Genomic DNA, 22197 nt, shown 5'->3' with positions numbered 1-22197 from the left:
GCAATTCTATCCAGTTTCCTGGAAGTAAGCTCCATTGGGACTTCTGAGCAGACAGGGATTGGATTGGGCTGCCAGGCTGCAAACCTATCCACACTTCCCTGGGAGTAAACTCCACTTACTACAAAGGGATTTATTGGGCGCTAAGGGCCCAATCCTATGCCTGTCTACTCAGAAGTAAATCCGACTGCAGTCAATGGGGCTTGCTCCCAGGAAAGTGTGGCTAGGATTGCAGCCTAAACACGTGTTTAGGGGGAAGGCAATCCAGTTGGGTTCAGCTGGGCTTCCTCCCAGGCATACAGCGCCCCCCTTGCTCTGCGAGAGAGACGCGCCAGCCCCCCGGACTTCTGTGCCCAGAGGCTCCGTTCCTCCCTCCCGGAGGAAGGGAGGAACCTTGCAAGGAGGCGGCGCTCACGTGGCGCTCCCCAGCCAGTGGCTGCAAGCGGGGCGGGCCCGGAGCGGGCAGGTTGGGAGCATTTATGCGCACGGGGAGGGAGTGCTGGCCGGCCGGCTGCAGCGCTCGCCAGGGTGCCTGCCGCTGCCGACTGCGGGCGATGGAGCGCGTGCGCCCCTCCGAGCCCCCGGCGCCCCTGCTGCTGGAAGGCCTGAAGTCCCCCAAGCCCCTGATGAAGAAGCAGGCGGTGAAGCGGCACCACCACAAGCACAACCTCCGGCACCGCTACGAGTTCCTGGAGACGCTGGGCAAGGGCACCTACGGCAAAGTCAAGAAGGCGCGCGAGCGCTCCGGCAAGCTGGTAAGGGGCCGGGCGGGGCCGGGCGGGGCCGGGCTGGGGGGCACCCTCCGAAGTCTGGCTGGCGGCCCCCTCCGGGCGGGGGGCGGCGGGAGCCCCATGCCCAGAGACGCGGTGCTGCCGTAGGCTCCGGATCATGGATGCTCCGCCGCAGGGCGTGGTAGACTTGAGGGTGCCACCCGCAGGACCCTTGTGCGGGGAGGGTGCATCGCTTTAGTGTAGTTTGCCCCCCATCCTATCGAAGGGGCTTCTTAAACTGTCCTAGAGCCCCAGCCTAGGCATGTCTACTCAGAAGTAAGTCCCATGATTGTCAAGAGGGCTTACTCCCAGGTAAGTGTGGATCGGATTGCAGCCTGAGAACCCAATCCTAGGCATGCCTACTCGAAAGTAAGCCAAGTAAGTACAAAAGTACTGTCAATGGGGCTTAATCCCAGGTCAACGTGGATAGGATTGTAACCTTAGAGCCCAATCCTATGCATGACCACTCAAAAGTAAGTCCCGTTCTTGTCAATGGGGCTTACTCCCAGGTAAGTGTGGCTAGGGTTTCAGCCTGACAGTCCTGTGCATGTCTACTGAGAAGTAAGTCCCATTATAGTCAGTGGGGCTTACTCTCAGGTAGGTATGGGTAGGATTGCACCCTGACAGCCCCTGTGCATGTCTGCTCTGGTGTCCCATTATAGTCAATGGGGCTTCCTCCCAGGTAACTGTGGATAGGATTCCAGCCTGACAGCCCTATGCATATCTACTCAGAAATAAGTCCCACTAGAGTCAATGGGGCTTACTCCCAGGAAAATGTGGCTAGAATGGAACTGTGAATCTGCTCGTTTCTCACTCCCCCCTCCCTGTTCCCAGACCAGATAGGCTTTACTAGAGGGTACCACCCTCGGGGGCATCCCTTGCGTGGGCGGTGGGGCTCTTAACACTGACTTGGAAGGACCAGCCTTCTCCAAGCCCCCTGCAGAGCCCGCCGCCTCTGCAGTCAGCGAGTGCCTGCTGCTCCTTTCTCTCTCCCACCCCCTCCCCGTCTAGTCTGAACCTTGTAACCCAGTAATGGTGATCCTGCCTTGCAGAGCTTCTCCTCCCTGCCTTTTGTCTTGCTGGGGGCGGCTGGCTGGCCCCTGAGCATCTGCTGAGCTAAAGGCTGAGCTCTTGTCTCTCTCCTCCTCGCCTCCCCTCTGTCTGTGCTCTAAAGAATAGGGGAGGGAGCTGGCCGGCTGCTGCTGCCGCCGCCGCCGCCGCCTGGAACCTTTGATTCCGAAAGAATGCGCTGTTCAGGGGCTGCAGCAGCACACAGCCCAAGTCATGGGGGGGAGACAGTGCACCCCACAGGTTTGCTGGTGCATGGGACAGATGGACCACCCTTGCCAGCGCCTGGTCTCTAGGCAGGGACGGGACTGCAGAATTGAGGTTAAATACATTGACTGTGCTACGTATGAGGTGGGGGGGGAGACACCCCCCCACCCATGCAGGGCTTGCAAGACTGCATCAGTTCCAGATGAGCATTGCAGCAGGCCAATGTATGACTCATCCGTCTCAGATGCTGTGGAAATGAATTGGTGCCCAGGATCGGGCCCTCTGCAGGGCCCTCTGTCTCTAGCGACTTTCAGCTGCCCCTGCTTGGGGGGGGGGGGTGGAGAGAACAAACTTTCATGCAAGTGGGCAATGCACACAATGAAATGAATATGAACTAATCTAATTAATCTCTCTATGGTTTTAATAAAGTAAGTTGGCATGGGCTGGCAGGCATGCCCCTGCAGGTCTTGCGGTGCCTTGCAAAACTTCACTTGCTGCTGGTGAAGCATGCTGCTCAAGGAGGAAGAGTGTTGGGATTAAGGGCAATTTCATCAGAGTCAGGGTGGGAAATTTGTCAGCTCTCTTTTGCAAGCTCCATTAAGTGGTTTTCCCTTTGGTGGTGGTGGTAGCAATCAAGTCCCTTTTCTCCTCCACCACCACCACTGAGCCAGTGGCAACAGATTGCCCTTGTAAAATGGAAGTGCAAGTGGCCCCTCTAGCAGCAGAAGAAGGCTTTCTTCCCCTTGAGAGAGGAGGACAAAGCTAGCCAATCCTTGGCTGCTGTATTTATTTCTCCCCCACACACTCCTTGGCTGTTATTGATCTGCCCTGAATTGCCTGTCAGTGCCACTGTTTGCCTTTGTGGTTGGCCTCACTTGAAATGTGGAAAGTCAATTCCTATTGGCCGGGTTGCAGTGGGCGGGGGGCGGGGGGGAGAGGTTCTTGCTGAATCCAGGAGGGACCCAAAGATCTCTCTATTCTGACCTTGCTATTCGAGTGCAAATTAGCCTTTCCAGAACTGTGTGCATCTGTGTAGAAGTGCAATTTAAATGTTGATTTCAAGCTTCTAAAGGATGTGTATGAGCGATGTGGCTCTTGGCTCTTGTTAGCTTGCTAGAAGCCCATAGCATAGTGGCCTTGAAATCTTCCTCTCTCTTTCCATCCTGTTCCAGAATGGACTGCATGTGCAGGCGTGGCAAGATCTAAAGCCTGAGAGTCAATTATCTGGTCGAATCATCGGGTGGTGGTGGTGGTGATTCCTGCACATTAGTGAGCAGTGTTGATGTGGGTGGTGCATAAACAGCTTCTGGTCTTGCTGGCTAGAGTGGCAGTGTGTTTTTTTTCCCTTGTCTTGTTTCCTTGTGAAAGGGGTTTGTCATATTGACATGGTGCTCTAGCAGGAAAAGAATAAACATCACAATTGCAAGCTTAAGACTTTGCAGTGGTTTGGGTTACAGTACTCAAATTTGCAAACAAAAATTGGAGGTAGCCACAGTAGCCTCTGTTAGAACCTGAAAAATTAAGATCTCTTAATTAGAATCAATTAAAGTTAAATAGTTAAAGACTCCTTGCAAACTGCAGACTAAAACTTTCTTCTACCTTTCCCCTCCACCCTGATCTGTTTTAAAAGCTAACTTCCAGTTTGATGTGTTAGCTCAAAAGCTTGCTCAGTTTGGGGGCTTATTCAATGGTCCTATTAGCTGTTTACCCTATTCTTACTTTAGAATTGGAACTTGTAAAGTCTCACCAGATTGACAGCAGCTTGATCTCAATATCTCACTTTCTCATATTTCTACAAAATGAAGTATCTTAGCCTGGTTTTGTTAACTGGCAACTCCATAAACTCATGGAATTTAGGGCCCAATCCCATCCAACTTTCCAGCTCGGTGCTGCCCCAATGTAAGGGAACAAATGTTCCCATACCTTGAGAAGGCCTCTTTGACTGTCTCCCCACCACTGCATACAGTGCACACCCCACTGGCGCAGCTGCACCACCAAAATTGGATAGGATTGGGCCCTTAGTCATAACTAACTAAACTTGGAGTATAACCCAATATCATCTTGTTGGTATGGATCATAACTGCCATCCTTGTATAAGCTCTGCTGCTCCAAAGCTATATTTGCCCACTTTGGTGCAACTTTGTTAGTCTGCTTACCAAACTGCTTTTCCTTCAAATGAATCCAGGCAAGCACTTCTCAAGGATGGTGTAGGTAGGAAATGCATCCTGGGTTACTGATCTAGGAAGGAATATATATATTTTCAATGAATAACTCCCTTGTCTCTGCATTGTAAAGACACCAACGAACTCTTACCCATGCACCTTTTACAAGCTGAAGATGTCTGTCCTCTTTTCTACCTTGTATGTATTATTTATTGCTACCAAACCTGTTGCCCGGCTTAGTGAAATGACTGGCTTATTTGACACTATTTGCCTATGCAGAGGTTATGAACAGCCTGTCTTATGTGAAACTGCATCATGCGAAACTGCAGAGTAGCAAAATGTTATGAGTCTCATTGGTTTTTACACCTGTTTGCCATATTGTGTGTGTATATGAGAAAGAGAGAGGTTTTCATTCCTGGCTGCTGGTCAAATCAAACAGGAAGCTAAAGTTTCTATAGACTTTGCTGGCAACATGTGATACAAGCACACCAGGGCAGGACCTGTGCCTACAAATGGGGAAGGGCGGTGCTGCTAGAAATGCTTAAAAATGGAAACTTTTTAAACATCAGTGGTAACTGGAGAACTTTGGGCTCTTTGGATAGGACCCATAACCTGGAGCAGTGAGCAGAATCTGGAATGGGTTGTTCCATCACCTGGCAGGCTTACCTCCTGGTGAACTTTTTCTTCTCTGAAACCATAATTAAAACTGGATTTGAGATGTACTTTAAAGCCTAATTGTAACAATCAAGCAGAGCTGGCTGAAATATATGCCCAGTCTAACATCAGTGTCTCTGAAGGGTGGACATTTTCTCCACTTTCTTCAGTCCATAGATGTCATTTAAAATTATCCCAAGCAGCATGCATTATAAGAACTTTTGTGTATTGCTTGGTAGCTATTGGAGTTCAGAAGTCACATGACAGGAAGAATTCAGTAATACGAACCGATGCCCAAATAGTATATGAGACTCCGGTGATGTTGCCAAAGTATTTTCTCCCCCCAGGCCAGGTGTCACCCCCCCCCGGCTGTGTGATACCCTCCCTGTATTCATGGTGCTGAGCACTGGTTGCTGTTGGCAGTGGTGCACCTGGTCCCGCTGGTATCTGTGCAAGAATGAAGTGCAGCGCTAGGAAATCATTTGTCGCTGATGAGATGACATTAGCATGTCATTGCACAACTGCCAATTGCTACGGGGGGGGGGGGAGATTTGCAGCCAATTGGACACAAGGGTGGGCGGAAGTGCCTTTGTGCTGCCTAACACAACATGGAGTTCTGCTCAGTGGAGACTTGAGGAACATCCTTATTACCACTCCAACCCGGGGCAGTGCAGCTGGGGTGGTCTGCCCCAGTCCCCCCTCCCGTGACACCACTAAGACTCTGAAGTCTAGCACTCAGACAAATATCACAAATGCCTGCTCCAATTGGTTTATCTTGGTCACAGTTTATATTCTCCATTCATCTCTTATATGAACAAGGATCCAGCTGTTCAACTCTTCTACGAATAGACATACAGTATACCTTATTTTTGAAAGATGTCCTTGCATATACTGCTGTACCGATCCTTGTGACCTTTACATCACTCTTAACCCTCTTGTCATACATGCCTTTCTGTAATCTCTGTTATCACAAGCCTGTTATTCTGTGCTGTGCTGTAGAGAACTAAGAAAATGATTACTTAGCCAACTCCTCCCTTATAATCCTGCATGTCCTCTATGATCATCAGATGGGGCTCTCTGCTTAGGATACTGTCAACATCTGAAGCCAAAGGGAGGGCGGCAAAGTGCAGGGCCTTTTCTGTTGTGGCACCACCTCTCTGGAATCAGTCACCCATAAGATAATGATCAGTGTTCCTTGCTCCCCTAGGAGATGTGATGATATTAATACCTTCAATTTGTAAACACTGCTCTGAACCCTTTAAGTGAGTGTCTGTAGAAAGTTGTAGCTTTGTGGCAGAAAGACAGAACTTTAGATAAACGTGGCTACCTGCTTGTTCAGAGCTAATTTTTAAAGTCTGGCTTGCTTCTCCCAAGTGAGCTCAGCCCAAGCATTGAAGCGACTGACCTCTTCCATTGTGGGGCTGCAAACCTGATTTGTGAGAGCTGGTGTGGAATGACTCTTGCTTGCTGCTCTGGTAGCAGCTGCTCTGTCTACTGTCTGCAGGTTGCCCTAGTCTTCAGGGCAGTCAAAGCCAGGCTAGATGCCAGGTTTTCCAGCCACATGCCTCTGGGTCAGTGAATAGGGGAGCAACAGGAGGATGGATATCTGTGGGGGGGGGGGAGGGAGAGATAGCAGAGGATCTTTTGTAAGTCAGCAGGAGGCAACCTGGCCTGTTTAAAAAACAAAGAAAAGGCTTTATTGTCTTAATAATTGTGTGCATTCTGAATGGTATACCAGGTGATGAGGCACTAAAACAGAAAGGGTTAAAGATTAGTTTGAACCTGGCACAAAAGTCACTTAATGGAAAGTGACTTGAGCTAATACTTTTGTGTCTTCTGTATATAAACACTTGTTGTACCTCCCCTTTATTTTGTCCCCCATTCAACCATATTCATTGGCTTGGTGCTCGCTGCTTTCAAGCAGTGATGTTATGTGTTGTTCCATGACTTATTGTTGACTTGCTGTTGAATTGTATGACAATTCTGGATTAGGGACAATGCACCTATTGCTAGAAGGCGCTTGGCTTCTTTCAGGGCTGGCATAGCTGAGCAGCCTTCAAGAGCCCATTGCTAATCCCCAAGACCCTCTTTGTGCTCATAGTCTTTAGGCAATTGTGGCAGAGCAGCCACCATTAACTAGATTGTCTCTCCATCCCACCTGCCAAGGTAAGCCCCCATTACAAGGATGGGGCCCATGTAGGACCACTTGCCAAAGGCCTCCTGAAATCTGACTTCATTCTCCATGGCACCCATCACTCCATTAATTTCTTACACATCATGGATTAATCTGTGCATATTTCCTGAGCAGAAGAACCTGTTTCTAATTTCTGTGATAACTGTTGCAAGAGGTGATGCATGTTGTGTTTGGTTGAACTTGCTTAGTTTATCTTTGAACATGTAACTTTGCCTTTAAAGAGCAGCAGCAAATCACAAGGGGGAAGGAAATTACAGTAACACAATAGGTATGTCGAGACAACACAAGACTGTGGCAATCTTCCCAGTGACCCCACACATGGTGAGCTGCCAGCATAGATGGCTAGATATTAACAGTTTGCTGCCAGTTTACTGAAAATGCTTTCAACCAGTTGCCATAGCTTCTGTGATCATTGCACCTTGACTAGAAGAAAACAGTTTTCCCAACTTCAAGGGGCAGCAACAGTTGCAATCCTTAACTCTGCTTCGATCCTATTGAAGTGAATAGAAATACTCCAGAGTAAATTGTTTTTAAGAATAGTTTTAAAGGAATTATCAGGTTTCTATTTTTCTATAATAGGAGGGGGGAGACTTGATCATTCAAATTCCAAGCTAGCATTCCCAAGCTAGCATTATAGGTAAACTATATCTTAATTTTGTCTTTATTTTTACCTCCTAGTCCAGGTTTTTTTTGCTGCTGGAACTGACAGGAAAGGAGGCAGATCATAAGACACCACACCTTGAGATTGATGAATGTCCTCTGTGCGATTCCTCCACTCTTATTAGTACTTGTAAATTAATGATAGGTGGATGGGAGACCCCTTATTGCTTCACTGCCTTTGGGATGAAGGCTAGGCCTCCTTTTCCTCACTGTTGCTGGGAGACTTAGTATTATGTGTCCTCCAGGATCCTTTTACAGGATTAATGCTGTTCCACATTCTTGTCCGATAGAAGAAACCAGGTTGTGCCGGAGGTTGTGCTGGATTCTGTTGTAAATTCAACCCAAGGAGTGCATTGTCTGTGCAATCCCTTTGAAAGAGGATTAGCTGCATCTATTCTCCAGCACTCTCACTTTCCCCCTCCCCCTCCCCTCCATTTCCTTGTAAAGGGATTTTCATAATAAAGAAATCTGAGCAAACTTTGAAAGGTTTGCTTTTGCTGGTTCAAATTGCCAACATTTTGGCCAGCTAGCCATGTTTGAAGGGAGCTCCATGTTTACCACTTCTCCTGATTTCAAAAAGGGGAGTATTCCCTGGAAGTAAGTGGCTTTCCTAAAGGTGCCACGCATTTTTAGCAAATCTGAGTGAGCGACAACTTTTCAACCAAATATTTTTAGGGAAAACGAACCTGTTTCTATTGGCATCCAATAGAGCTATTGACATTTTGCAAGTCAAGTGCACTGGTCACATTTCATTAACTAGCTATATTCTAGTGCAGGAGCTCTGCACTAGAAGGTGGGATCTCTTGCAACACATTTACCTCTTTAAGAAAGAACAAAAAGATGTATGTTTAAAGGACCAAGAAAACTTTCTCAATTTAGAAAAAAAAGGAGCAGGAGAAAAGGGTTAACTGCCAAACAAGGCTGATTTAAAATGTTTCTAGTTCCATTGTTCCCTGCCTCCGGAAATATTTCTGTGGTTAGCAGATTACATCATGCATTTTCCATCATGTGTCTTTTTTCAACAGTCAATAGAAACATGTGAAATTCTAAAAACGGAGCCAACTACAAATCAATATCTTACTTGAAAACACAGAGTTCCTACTGGTGGTTGTTTCCACGTACTCTAACCTTAGTGTTGGCAAGTAAGAATTCAAAAACACTTGCTCTCTGATCATGTCTTAGGCTTGAATGGGACTTATCTTGTTGCCTTTATATTTCTGGAAATTTTAGATCTTTCCCAACATGGATCTTTCACCAGCATTGGTCTGTGCCTAATCAAATATGCTAATTTTTCCCAAGAGTAAGAGAGAAGACTTGTCCTATTGCTAATTTCTTTCAAATGTTACCTTTCCAGGTTGCTATCAAGTCTATCCGGAAAGACAAAATAAAGGATGAGCAGGATCTTGTCCATATCCGGAGAGAGATTGAAATCATGTCGTCGCTCAATCACCCCCACATCATTTCTGTCCATGAAGGTGAGAACTTCTGGATATTGCTTTTATTCAACTTATATTGGTATGCGTGTCTTTTGCCTCTTCTCTGTCAAGCAATTGCTTGTTCATAAAGGGGTCAAAGTGAAACTGAAGTACTGGCTTGTTCCATATCTTCTGAATTCAACTGCAAGATGCAGTATCTATGGGGTGGGCAGTTCAAACCTATCTAACTCTCCTTCCCTCACCAGAGCATATGTTGTATCCTCCTGGAGTGGTGGTTGTAGGCGTTTGTTCTGTTGCCCAGGGGTAAAGCTTTGCTGCCCCGCTAGGTCTCCTTGGACTTGGCCCATGATTTTGCTGACACAAGTCCAAGTGGATTCAGGAAGGCAGATTGAGGCCAAGGTCAGTACTCCCCCTTCCTGGCCTCAACACAATCTTGACCCTATTGCTCCCCATTCTGCCCATCCCCTGCTTTGACTTATCAGTGCAGGGACATTTTCAAAAACTGCTGGCATGCAGCTGCTTGCCATTTGTAGTGATGACCCAGCTGTGTGGAATGGCATGTTGCCTTTCGCAACTGCCATAAAGCATACTGTGCCGTTCTGGTGGCACAGCAGGTCCGTAGGATTGGGGCCTTTTTATTATAGGTATCAACGTGTAGAATGTGTGCAGTTTGTTTTCTCAGAATATCTACAAATAAAACTGATATTTAACATGGGGCCTTACTTACTGTCCTGACTTGTCTCTCTCTTGGATTCATAAAATCCCTTTTGTAAACACTGCACAAACCTTTGCACAAACTTCCCAATGCAGACACATAATATCAGAGGGACACTTGGCAGACTAAATGTTTTACTCCTTTAATCTCAGGTGTGCCCTGTCACTTTGACTTAGAGGTGTCATAGTAGCACAAGTTAAAATCGCGGTTCTGTAAAATACGTAATACAGAAAAGGCACAGCGGAAGTATCCCACATTTCTGCTCCTGAAAGCATATTTACCATGAAAATGCTTTTGCAATCATAGCTAGAGTGCTTTAGTGATTAGCAATTAAGAGGCTAATTGTGGAGCAGAAAGCAAGCAAACACTTCTTCACGGATCAGCAGTGACTGCAGTTGCTGCCTCATTTTCCTCTTTACTCTGAAGTGGATGCCATTCTTTCCAAAAATGGAAAATGTTGCAAAACACAAGGGTGGGAAGTGTATCTTCTGCTCGAGGCACAACTGGATGACTCAGCAGGTCTCAAATCTAGAGTATTGAACTTGTCTGTTGCCCCCCCCCCACACACACACTGTAGAATTTGCTTCATCCTTGTGCACTGAACAACCAAGGCAATTGAGTTGTAGTAGTAACATATGCATGTAATTGGCTAATTGCCATTACTTGAGGCTTTGAGAAGAAAGGTGTTGTCCTTGGAGCTCTGTGAAAGGCCACTTAAGAAAGGCCATTGTAAGGTGTGCAAACAGCCCTGGTACTATAACATTGTTGCTAGCGTATGACAGCTATGTGTAGTATTGTAAAGAGGAATATAGGTGAAAGACCTCAATGTGCTGAACTGTTGGCTATAAGGGTTAGCATTTTATGGAACAACATTTGCACAGTTTGTGTCATTCTGATTTCATTACCGCTACTATTGTTACTCAAGTTATTTTTGGACAATGCCTTAAAGAGTGGTAAATCTTGACTTTTTTGTGGCCTAAATGTTGTAGTCAAAGATAAATTGGAAATCTGTATCCTCAAGATTGCATCTACAGTCTTTTGTCCCACCACCTCCACTGTGCTTGTACCTTCTCTGACAGAGAGAGATAATCCTGCTGTATTTTTAATATTATTATTAAGAATATTTATATATTACTTTTTATAAAAGTTCTCAAAGTGATTTACAGAGAAAATCAAATAACCAAACTGCCCCCTGTCCCCAAAAGGCTCACAATCTAAAAAAGATACAGAAGAAACCCTGGAAGAAGACACTGTGCTAGAGTAAAGGACAGTTACACTCCCCTTCTATTAAATACAAAAGGAGCACCACTTGAAGAAGTGCTCTTTGCCCATTTAGCAGTTAACAAGGCATCCATTTATACATGGCTGTTGTTTCTTACTGGAAGCATTTACTGTACTTAACTATAATCTGAAGACTTACATTACTGGACTAGCTTGTTACAGGTAGGCAGATGTTAAACCAGCTCATGTGTTAGGGAGTCTCCACACTGTAGCCTGAATGAATGGGGTAGGACTGCAGGTCTTTGTGAGAGCAAAACTCGTATAAACTCATGGTGGGAGCAAAACTCATGGTGGTTTGAACTGGAAACTTCTTGAACTTTTTGTGATGCACCCTGACTTGATTTCCCTGCCTCTGTCATCACAGTATTTGAAAACAGCAGTAAGATTGTCATTGTGATGGAGTACGCCAGCAAGGGAGACCTCTATGACTACATCAGTGAGCGCCAGAGGCTGACTGAGCAGGAGGCGCGGCACTTCTTCAGGCAGGTGGTGTCTGCCGTCTACTACTGTCACAAGGTAGGTGAAATTTGTTGGCCTGGATCGAATGATTCACTGAGCCTCCCCCAAGTCAGCATATTAAATTGTGGAGAATCTCCACAGCTATAGAATACCTGGGAGCCTGCTGGCAAACCCCACTCACACTGCTATTGCTTTCCATATTCCTACCCACTACATATTATATTTCTCTGTGCAAACAGATGTTGCACAAGGCTTGCCAGGCCATCCCTGCATAGGGTTGCTAGCCCTCCAGAATTGTCTTGGAGCCTCTGCATCCATCTCCAGATAACCATCAAAAGGAATCTTGTAGATGTTGGCCACTGAGATACAGGAAGCTGGACTAGATTGGCCTATGGCCTGATCCAGTGGGGCTATTCTTACGTTCACAGGACCTCCATGAATTTCCAATGTTATGTATTGTTGGGGAGGGGGAATCTCTAGGGATCGCTTCAGTCAGAAGCTTCTCTGGCTCTACTTCTAAAGATTTCATAATGCCCAAGTAAGGATTCTGTCCTGTAGAAATTTGGGTAGGTTATGAAATGCAGAAGCATCGAGAACCAATTCAGTCAGACAGACAACTTCTGGTGTTCACTGATCTCACCATTGATTTGGCTGACAAATGTCATTGTACAGGTTCCTGCAAAAATGGAACTGAGTCTCTTGCATCTGCTTTCCCTTCATCTGTTTAACGTCTGGACAAGTTTTTGTCTGCATGGAACATATCTGTGCATTAGTTTTGCTGAGCAGCATTCTTTTAAGCACAGCTGATGCAGTTTTGGAATGGCTACAGTTGCAGGTTTTTGTTTTGGTTTCTGGCTATCTTAAAAAGCATATTAACAAAGCTATAAAAACTAGAGAATGAACTTCCTCCATCAGAGTATGAGGGGTGTATGTCTCAGACACCTGCCTCCCTTGAAGTAGAGGTGTACTCTGTCTACCACATAGTGTTTGTCGGGTGTTTCTGTGGCGATTGGCTTCTTTGAGACAAATACAAAGGCATATTTTCCAAGGGTGCTGGCTTGCTGCAAAGGTACCTTGCTTTTTTTCTAATGAGGTTAGTCACAGTAGTATTGTTGGCTTCAGCCCTACCTTCTGAGAAACACCCATAGCTGTCAACGTTAGATTTAAGATTGGAATTCGAAGGCAACCTGGCTTGAGTTTCACTTTTACTTGAAATGAGGGGGTTGCTCTGAAGTGACAAAGCTCAGACGTTCCTATCTGTAAGGAGTATGTGAAGAGACTTCTTTTTGCCCTCGGCCTCTTCTTTCTCTGATGGCCGAAACAATTAGCAGAGTGTAGCGCAATATTGTTACATTGAAACTAGTTGGGGGGGGGGCATTGTTCAGGGAGATGGAACAGAATTTTTGTACCCTAAAAATGCTGGCTTTGGTATCATTCTCTTTATTATTGGCACCTGCCTATACAAGTGTGCATACCAAGAATAGTAAATTACTGCTGCTTTAAAAAAAAAACACAACCTGCTGGTATTCATATTCCACTTCTCAAATCTATTCACTTTCTCTACCCCCAAACCTTTGGCAGGCAAAGGGGAGCTTAATGTGATCCATTGAGGTATCGCTTGGATAAACCACTCTAATTAATATGCCCAGGAGGCCTAGGAATGCCAGACATTTAAGCTGCATGTTACTTTGCATTCTTTGTTGCAGAATGTGGGAAGGAATGTAGAAATGAAGATTTTTCTTAGGAAGGAATGCTGGGAATCTAGGAATACTAAGGGCCTGATGAGAACAATGAAGGAGGGGGCAGATTTTGCATTTCTGCAGAGTCTAGTTTCTTGGTCTTAAGGTGTTACATGAGCCTGCCCACACCTATTCAGTTTCTAATTGGAAACCATGTGAACTAGAACCCTGCTTCTTCTCCTATAGGACCACTTAAATGTTTTGGTGTCATTGGGCCATAGGAAAGGGGTGTGCTTATAAACATTGTCACATGAGCCATGGCAGAGGGTAGTGCCAGTCACTGGCTTGGGGGGATATGTAAATTCCTGTTAACAGGAGAACACTTGAATCAGTACTGTGTCTGTGTTAGAGCAGTGGTTCTCAAACATTTTAGCACCGGGACCTACTCTTTAGAATGACAATCTGTCCGGACCCACTGGAAGTGATGTCATTAACCTGTAAATGATGTCATGGCTGGAAGTGACATCATCAATTTAGGCTTCAAACCTAAGCAACGATCAGCCAAAGGTCCCATTGCACAGAACGCTCGTGCTATTATTTTGCATAGCTCGGAATTCAAACATTCCAGCTCGGAAGTTGAAGCAGAACACAGACTTTTGTCCATCTCCAACCACACAGCCTTCCCCTCTTTCCAGTGTCTCATCTTCCCACCGATTCAAGGCAAAGCACTATGCGTCTCTCCCATTGTGAGCCCATTCTGCCCAGCAGCTGTATTTTCAGCTCTGTATTTTTAGAGCTGAGCTAGATGCTACGTGACCCACCTGAAATTGGCTCACAACCCTCCGAATGGGGCCCAACTCACAGTTTAAAGAACTTTGTGTTCGAGAGATTGTAAGAGCAAGTGTCCCATTTTGGCAAAGGTGCTGGGGTAATGGGAATAGCAGCAGGAAGGACCTCATTGAAGAAGTACTTTGTGAGCATTTAGAGGTATAATTCAGTGCAACTGTAGCTTTCCTTTGCTGATGTTGCTGGTCTGTGTACCCAAGCAGTGATCAGCATGAGGGTCACCCCTCCCAAGAAGCATGTGGTTTTGCAGGTTTATATGAAAATTCAGATGGGTGTAGAAGCACTCTTGTTGTATAGTGCAGCACTGGGCAAGGAAGACTTGATGAAATAAAGTGACTAACAGGAAGGTTTTCATCCTGAGCCTGACCTATGCTGGGCTAAAAGTTCCCTAGAAGTGTCTTCCCTGTATGCTTTTTGTACCCATAGTGTGTCTTTCTTTGTTACACTCAGCTACTGACTGTTTGAGTCCTTGCCCTACAGAAAGGCAAATAGTCCCAGATATAGGCTGTTAGCATGTCTGTAGATGGTCAGATTGGAAACGGTTTACCACGTCTTTACACAGAACTCCTTTTTCTCCCAACAGAATGGAATTGTTCACAGAGACTTGAAATTGGAAAACATCCTTCTGGATGCAAATGGCAACATCAAGGTGAGCAGGGCTATCGGACGCACAGGGTGTTGTCACATGTGACATGAAAATGCACTTGAGCCTCTCTTCTCTTACTTTGGCCCCAGTGTGCAGGTTCCTGGCCTTCTTGAGACTGGCATCGTCCTTCCTTAAAATAACCTTCCTTCCTTTTGTAGCCTTAAATCAAGGATATTAAAAATAAACACATTTACAAATGTGACTATGTAGAACCAAAAGAGCCAGTGATTGTTAAGCAGTAAAACAAGAATTTAAAATTATTATTTTAAATATTATTCAGGGCACAATAACAGCCACAGGTCATAATTGAACCTATGATGTTAACTTTTCTGCTGTTGCTGAAGCCAGGTTTGCAAATGGGCAAAAAAGTGCATGCTATTCACTTGGATGAATAGCTTTGAAAGGATGGTAAAAAATAGTCTTCTGCACACTTGGTTTTGAAGAGGGTTAGATTTTTAATCTGGTGAACATATGAATTTCCATTTACTAATTAAAAAAAAAAAAGCCCAAATATATATAGTGTATTTCAAGTATTCAAATTATTTGCATTAGCTAAATAAGCCTAACAACTCCTTAAAGTTGGCCAGTATTTTCTCCATGCAAACGGGAGACCTAATAAAAATATTGGCTTGCCTACAGCCATCTGGTGAGATGATGGCAGAGGTGACATTTGAACCAGGGACTTCCCACCCCTCACACTTGCCTAGCAGACTGCACTATGTGGTCCTTGTCCTCTTCTGTCTTGGGCAGCTCCACTGTGTAGTGTGGGGGGGGGGGGGTGAGAGAACTTGCTGCTGCCAGGCATTTTCTTTCATTCTGGATTTACACAAACGCTGAATCGAGTTCATGGGAAGCTGCTGTGGAGGTATCCCTTGTTCTTGTTGTAGGAAAGAACTGTTCCTTTTCTGACTTTTCTAGAATACTGAAAAGACTAAGACTTTAAAAGCCAGCATGATGATGAAGAGTCTCATAATTTCATTTATGTCCCACCTTTCCTCTGTGAAAGTTTAAGGCACATGCATAGCATTCTGGGCAGTGTCCAGACCTAGTGCTACTTAATTTCAGCATGTTTGCTGCATCATTTGACTTTAGCCCATGCCAAAGTGCTAAGCAGCACTGACTGTTCCACTTCCTGAATTGCCACTTTTCACTTTCTATTGGATTCCAGGTTGATAGAGACAATACAACCTGTCAGCTTCTATAGCTCTGATGCAAGGAAATGTTGAAGAAAACGCATCTAGATAGGCTAACCACATACGTCTCCCAGCACCTTTAACTAGGAGGAGGAAGCTACTGTAAAAATAGCCAATGATTACCAGAAATGCTTGCTTATCTCTCCTTGTAAACACACAGATAAGGAGATGAATCCAAGAAGTGACTCATGGCATTGTAGGATGTTGGGGAAATAAGTTTGTGGCTTAGAAAAAGGGGGAAACTTTCCTGTTTCCAGGACAGCAAAGAGGCACTGAAAACAGTTTTGTTAGATCAAAGAATTCAGTTGTCTGAGGTTTGAGAATAATTCATCCAACTGGATTCTAGCTCTTGCCAGATGAAGGACTGCTATGCCTGGAGTTGATCTGTCTGGGTGAGGACCAAACTACTTGTTACACGACGTGTCAGTGACACTGACATGCTGAACTTCTTGTACCGTCTGGACTGGGATTGCAGGGGGAGGGCTGTGACCCTTGCCCCACCACTGTCCCCCCCCAGCTGCTATGTAGTTAAAAAAGCTCAGCAATATGTTAGTAACATGTAGTATGGCCCTGAGTAACTTGTATTTTTTGAGGACCTCATAAGCATAGATGAGTTCAGTTTATTATTTGTTCCATTTTTGTGCCTGTTCATTTCCATTATGGAAATGAAGTCAGTGTCAATGCATTTTCCCCTCTACCTTGGTTAGGGGTAAAATCTTCCAGAGATGAAAGGAATCCATTGTTTTTGGCTTTAGATTGCATGCTGAGCTTACGGTTCTTATTGTTCTGCCAAACATACATTAATGATCTCATAGGGCAACTATTTCTCTTGTATATGCATGTAACTGGCTTTTCTTGCCCCAGCTCTGCTATAGAGGTGCTGTGGGATCCAGGGCTCATAGAGGAGGTGGCTTGAGAGATAATTGCACAGCCAAAAGACCCAAGTGTAGTTCAGGCCCCCAGCCCATCCAAGAGGAACCAGCAGGTCTCCCAGAAGCAGAATCCACTACTTAAATCCAGGGGGAAGGGGGTTACTGCAGTCTCAAGCCTGCAATTTCTGCAAGTACAGAAAACTAGACTAACAACTTCACACAATGACACTGCCAAGGATAAAGCTGAGTCACGGGCTCCCAAGTTCTGTTTGGTTCTAACGCTGGAATGTACATGCGCATCTGGTCCTTTCCTTCCTTAACAGTAGCAGCCAAGTCTGAAACACAATGGAGGCTTCATAGAGTGTATTATAAGCAAAGTCATGTCATGATTTGCTTTGCCTGAACAATAGGCTGTTCCACAACTGCAAACCTGGAGGCAAGTTCTGTACCTTCTGGCTCACTCAGTTAACTGTGAACTGGATAAACAGAGATATTAAAACTGTGGTCTCAGCAAATAGCTTGCAGCTGTGGCACAAGGAGACGGGTAGAGCAGGAGCCCAGCCAATCAGGTCTGAAAGTTCTGGTATATGCCTGACACAGCAGTTCTACTTTCACTCTAGGAAATGTGTGTGCTTTTTAGACTTTCTACCTCTTTTGTGACATACTCTCGGTGGGAGTTAACAGGTGCAACACTGTTTTGTCTTTATCTAGCATGAATGTCTTAAAGGCACAGGGTCCCGGGCATTAAACAAAAGGTGGTCATCCTAAAAGCTTTGCTGTTAACGTAACAGCTGCATGCTTGTAAAAAAATTGTTTTAGTGCTTTGTTTAATAGCAGAATGATATGCATCAACCTTTGGCTCAAATGCAATTCCAAATATTAAACAAGTAATGTAAGAAAATAAGGTTTCATCAGTGCTGCTTGTTACTCTTGCCAAAATCTGCATAAGAGCAAAAAAAAAAAAAATCCCGCTCAGAATAATTTGTTGCCTTTTGTGTAATTCAAGAGATGGCAGGATTTCTGTTTAAACCAATCCCAAATGGTGTGAGGGTTGGAAAGTAGGCTGCTGTGCATTTTAGAAAGTTCTGAACTCTTGTCTTAAATATTAATGTGAAGCGCGTTTTGTTTCTCCCTAGATTGCAGACTTTGGCCTCTCCAATGTCTTCCAGCAAGATAGGTTTCTCCAGACCTTCTGTGGCAGCCCTCTCTATGCATCTCCTGAGATAGTCAATGGGAGGCCTTATAAAGGACCTGAGGTAAGACTGCTTCTTATGAAACAGGTCCCTAAACTTCTGATCAAGGCACATCATTACCAGACATGCAAATAAGTATCCTGCTCATAGTGAAACTGACCAGACTGCAAGAGACCATAGCTAAGATATATCACTTTTAGTACTAAGTGCCTTAAGATCATGCACCTGATCCTGTGTATTGCATTTAATTAGCCTGTTGGAGATCTTGGAGAAGAATACCCTTGGTGATAAGGAAGGATCTGCTATATGGCACAACGTGTTCCCTGCTGTTTTGCACAACGGTTAGCCTTGCGGCTGAAGCCATGTCAATGGCAAAGGCCATATTTATGAGTAGGCTCATACTTTAATTTCCTGAGCCTGGTGGCCAGTGCCATCTTAAAGGTCTGGGAGTGGAAACAATATGTCTCTAGTTAGACCACTGTTATATGTATATTCTAATAGAGGCCTCTTCTGTATCTCTAGGTTGACAGCTGGTCCCTTGGTGTGCTTCTCTATATTTTGATTCATGGGACCATGCCTTTTGATGGTCAAGACTACAAAACTCTTGTCAAGCAGATCACAAGTGGGGACTACAGAGAGCCCACCAAGCTCTCCGGTACGTAAAAAAGAGAGCAGAGCTTCAGCAAACATGCCTCTGTGTGCTGTTGAAAGATCATTGTGGAAATGCATATTAGAACCTATAGCCTTTGAATTCATGTTAATACTCATGCTCCTATTCAGAATATAGAAGGTTCAATTTTGGTTTTTGAATACATTAAATGAAGCCATCAACTGAAAGGATAGTGTTGAGGTCCTAGGCTTCCCTTGACTGAGAAGCCAATACAATGGTCGCTGAAAAGGAAGACCTAAATAGAACATGGCCCTTCCTTTCATGTTTGATTTTGGTTTCCTTTTTCTTCCAGATGCCTGTGGCCTGATCCGGTGGATGCTCATGGTGAACCCAGAGCGTCGAGCCACCATTGAAGATATTGCCAGCCATTGGTGGGTGAACTGGGGCTACAAGATGCCAGTTGGGGAGCAGGAATCCTTGCGTGAGAACGAATCTCCACTGGCCACGGTGGCTGACTGGTTGCGCCGTTCCTCCAGGCCTCTCCTTGAAAATGGCTCCAAGGTACGATGCTTCTTCAAGCAACACATCCCTGGTGTCACACTAGAGAGGCAGCGCTCACTCAAGAAGTCCAAGAAGGAAAATGATATATCTCATGCTCTGCAAGAAATGGGTTCTGCTCCAGAGAACCCTTCCAAATCCATCCTGAAGAGACCCAAAGGCATCTTAAAGAAGAAGAATTCCTGTGAAAAAAACCAGCTTTCTCCTCCTCCTGCTGTTGACACAAGGCAGGAAAGTCCTGGATCGCCAGTTGACCTGGCTCATGTCTTGTCATCCAGGGCTTTGGCCTGCAAGGAAGAGAATGTTGTTGCCACCTCTCCTATGCCGAAGAAGGGAATCCTGAAGAAACCTCAGAAGAGAGAGTCTGGGTATTACTCCTCCCCAGAGCGCAGTGAATCGGCAGATGTCTTGGACTCTGAAAACTTGGTTCTTGACTCTAATGTCTTTGCTGGGCATCCCTCCCCAGCTGAGAGCCCCAGTGGCTATCATGCCAGGCGGAAAGGTATTTTGAAATACAATGGCAAGTATTCCTCCAGCAGTACTGAGTCTGAGGGTGTTCCTGCCAAGGTTTTCTCCACTTTTACTGAGGTCACGTTGCCCAAAGTGTCCCTGGTCTCCCGGTTGTGCCCATCCAGCGCTGTAAGTGAGGATAGCATTCTTTCCTCGGAGTCCTTTGACCAGCTTGACTTGCCTGATCGGATGCCTGGAAGTGGAGGGGCACCCATGCGGGCATCTGTCTCTGTGGATGACCTGCTGCAGCTGGAAGAGGCGGAGGGGGAGTCAGGTCGCCGACTCCGCCGCTGGACAGTAACTCGTTGCCAGACTCCCCTTGCAGATAGCTGCTTTTCTCTGGCAGACTGTGAGAATGTGACTGAGATCTATAAGCGGGCTGTAGCAATCAGCATGAAACTAAGCTGAGGCTCTCGCCAGTAAGGCCACCAAGTGACTCCTGCCAATCAATGCACACATCTGCAGTGACGGCTTTTGCAGCTTGGACTTTGCTTGGAAAGACCAGCGTTGTCCAAACAATTTGCACTTCCTTTGCGATGGATACAAGAGCTTTCAGCAGCTGTTGGGTTTTTCCCCCTGGTGACAAGACTTGAAGTGCAACCAGCTAGATGTATTTATTTGTTGCATACGCCTAGTTCTTCTTGGAATATATAGGGAGAACATTAATTTTGGTTTTGGTTTTTTAAAAAACAATGGCTTATAAAATGGTACAACAGGGTACAGGTGTGTGTTTGGAGACAGAGCAAGAGAAGTACGTTGATGGAAAGTTGGTGGATGTAGGAAATGAGTGAAGCCAGTGTTGAGGGACTAAGGAGTTTGGGGAGGAGTTGGAAGGCGCATGTTAACTTTAGGGCAGTGGGTTAAGACTGTTGTAGAAAGGGTTTGCCCAGTATCCCCAGTGAAAGAACAGTGAGTTGGAAAACTAACTGGTGGAGTCTGGGAGTACTCTCCCAAACTCTTTCATTTCTCCAAACAGACCCTGATAATCATCATCTTTTAATTCTAGTGAGTGGGATGGTTATTTTGTTTGCACTGTGCCTTTTTAATTGCACAATGATGGTAGAGAGGTAGGAATGCTTCTGAAGTGGAAAGGATGATACGGCAAGGAAAAGAACAGCCCTTGGATTTAAGAACCGGGTTTCTGGCACGTTGGAGAGTATCTGCACTACAGACTTAGAAAGGGATCTAAATTGACCTGATGTTCCCCCTACCTGTTGGGGAGGGGGAAAGGACTTGCTAATCAAATTTTTAGCATCCCCATAAAATCAGTGTTCCAGGTTTCCTTGTTTTAAAGTCACAACTGTAAAACTAAACTTGGAGCAGTTGTACAGTGCAGATGTCGCCTATTGTTGAACTGGATACAGTAACAGGACACAGGAGTTCAAAATCTCTTCCCCACCATCATCTCTTTAGTTAATGTTGGGAGACTGGAAGATCACACTGCTTTCAATGTTATGTACATCTGGTTCTGTTTTGTGAATGTGTGTTTGACCATGATGGCGGAGAGATTTCCCTGTGTGCGTACACACACACACACACACACACACAGACCCACCTTCTAAGATACTGCAGTTTGATTTTGGGCTACAGCTTTGAGTCTTGTAGAAGGGAAACTTGTCCCAAGGGTACTGAATTACAGCATCTGTTAGTATCTTCTGAGACTGCTGTGTCATTAGTCTTGGAAAGGAATGTGGCCAACAGTGACTTAGGCTACAGTATGGGGCTTTGCAAATCTAAAAGGCACAGATCGTGCAGTCAGTGTGGGTGGGTGATGAGAGTGCCAAAAGGAAGCCCTTTACTGGGATGGGGGGGGGGGGGATATGAAATAGTAGGCACAACAGCCTTTTAAAAATGAACATATAGATCCACCAAAACATAAGTGTATTTAAAAAAAAATCCAGGCTATATTTTGTCCGGATGCCTGCTATCTTGTCATTATGGGTGTCCATCCTCCCCCCCAGTATTAAAATCCTTCCTATCGAGCAATATACTTGACAAGAGCTTAAAAAGCGCACACACAAAAATGTCTTGTGCTATGGGTGGTATTTTGTTTTTACAAAAGGAAAAACAGGAGACCTTCTGATGAGAAGGAAAGTGATCTGCAAAATGTCTTCACCTGTAACTGTTTTTGGATCTGAAATACCCATTGTACTACCTTGTCATGCCCACAGAAGGTGGGTTGCCCTTCTGAGCTCTGTTATGCTTCTTCCCATCCAGAGAAGTTAATTTCAATTTCAAAGCAATGTGAAACCAGAACATTTCTTTGCCTCTGTGTGGCTTTCCTTAAACTGCTACAATGGTTAGGCAGAAAAAAATAAAGAGATCTAAAAGAGTAGAGTGTCGGCTTGTCCTTTACTATCACTTCTGCTTCATGGGCTGGAGATACAGGCCAGATAGTCAGTGGCTGTTTTTCTGAGCTTTTCTATACTAGTCTTTCACATTGTTAAAACCAAACTTGACACATAAATTGCTCAGCTGACCTCTGGG

The 22197-nt window shown here is 45.2% G+C and overlaps 1 protein-coding gene across 1 annotated transcript; it reads left to right on the top strand.

The window, feature by feature from the left end:
* Nucleotides 1-477: 477 nt before the first annotated feature.
* Nucleotides 478-21516, top strand: NUAK2 (NUAK family kinase 2). The gene is made up of 7 exons (XM_066624502.1): nt 478-752; nt 9067-9187; nt 11509-11660; nt 14712-14777; nt 17976-18095; nt 18555-18687; nt 18995-21516. Exons 1-7 carry the CDS (start codon nt 552-554, stop codon nt 20116-20118), a joined length of 1917 nt encoding a protein of 638 aa, XP_066480599.1. The 5' UTR covers nt 478-551; the 3' UTR covers nt 20119-21516.
* The last annotated feature ends 681 nt before the right edge of the window (nt 21517-22197 follow it).

This window comes from Tiliqua scincoides, chromosome 4, assembly GCF_035046505.1.
Source record: "Tiliqua scincoides isolate rTilSci1 chromosome 4, rTilSci1.hap2, whole genome shotgun sequence".
Lineage (NCBI taxonomy): Eukaryota > Metazoa > Chordata > Lepidosauria > Squamata > Scincidae > Tiliqua > Tiliqua scincoides.
The sequence above is the reverse complement of the archived record's forward strand: the minus strand, read 5'-3'. Positions and strand labels throughout refer to the sequence as shown.

Excerpts from the sequence above, each read along its gene's own strand:
- NUAK2 (XM_066624502.1), top strand. The coding sequence starts at position 552 with ATGGAGCGCGTGCGCCCCTCCGAGCCCCCGGCGCCCCTGCTGCTGGAA. Across the intron at positions 9,188-11,508 it reads CATCATTTCTGTCCATGAAG|TATTTGAAAACAGCAGTAAG; the intron begins GTGAGAACTTCT and ends CTGTCATCACAG. Across the intron at positions 11,661-14,711 it reads CCGTCTACTACTGTCACAAG|AATGGAATTGTTCACAGAGA; the intron begins GTAGGTGAAATT and ends TTCTCCCAACAG.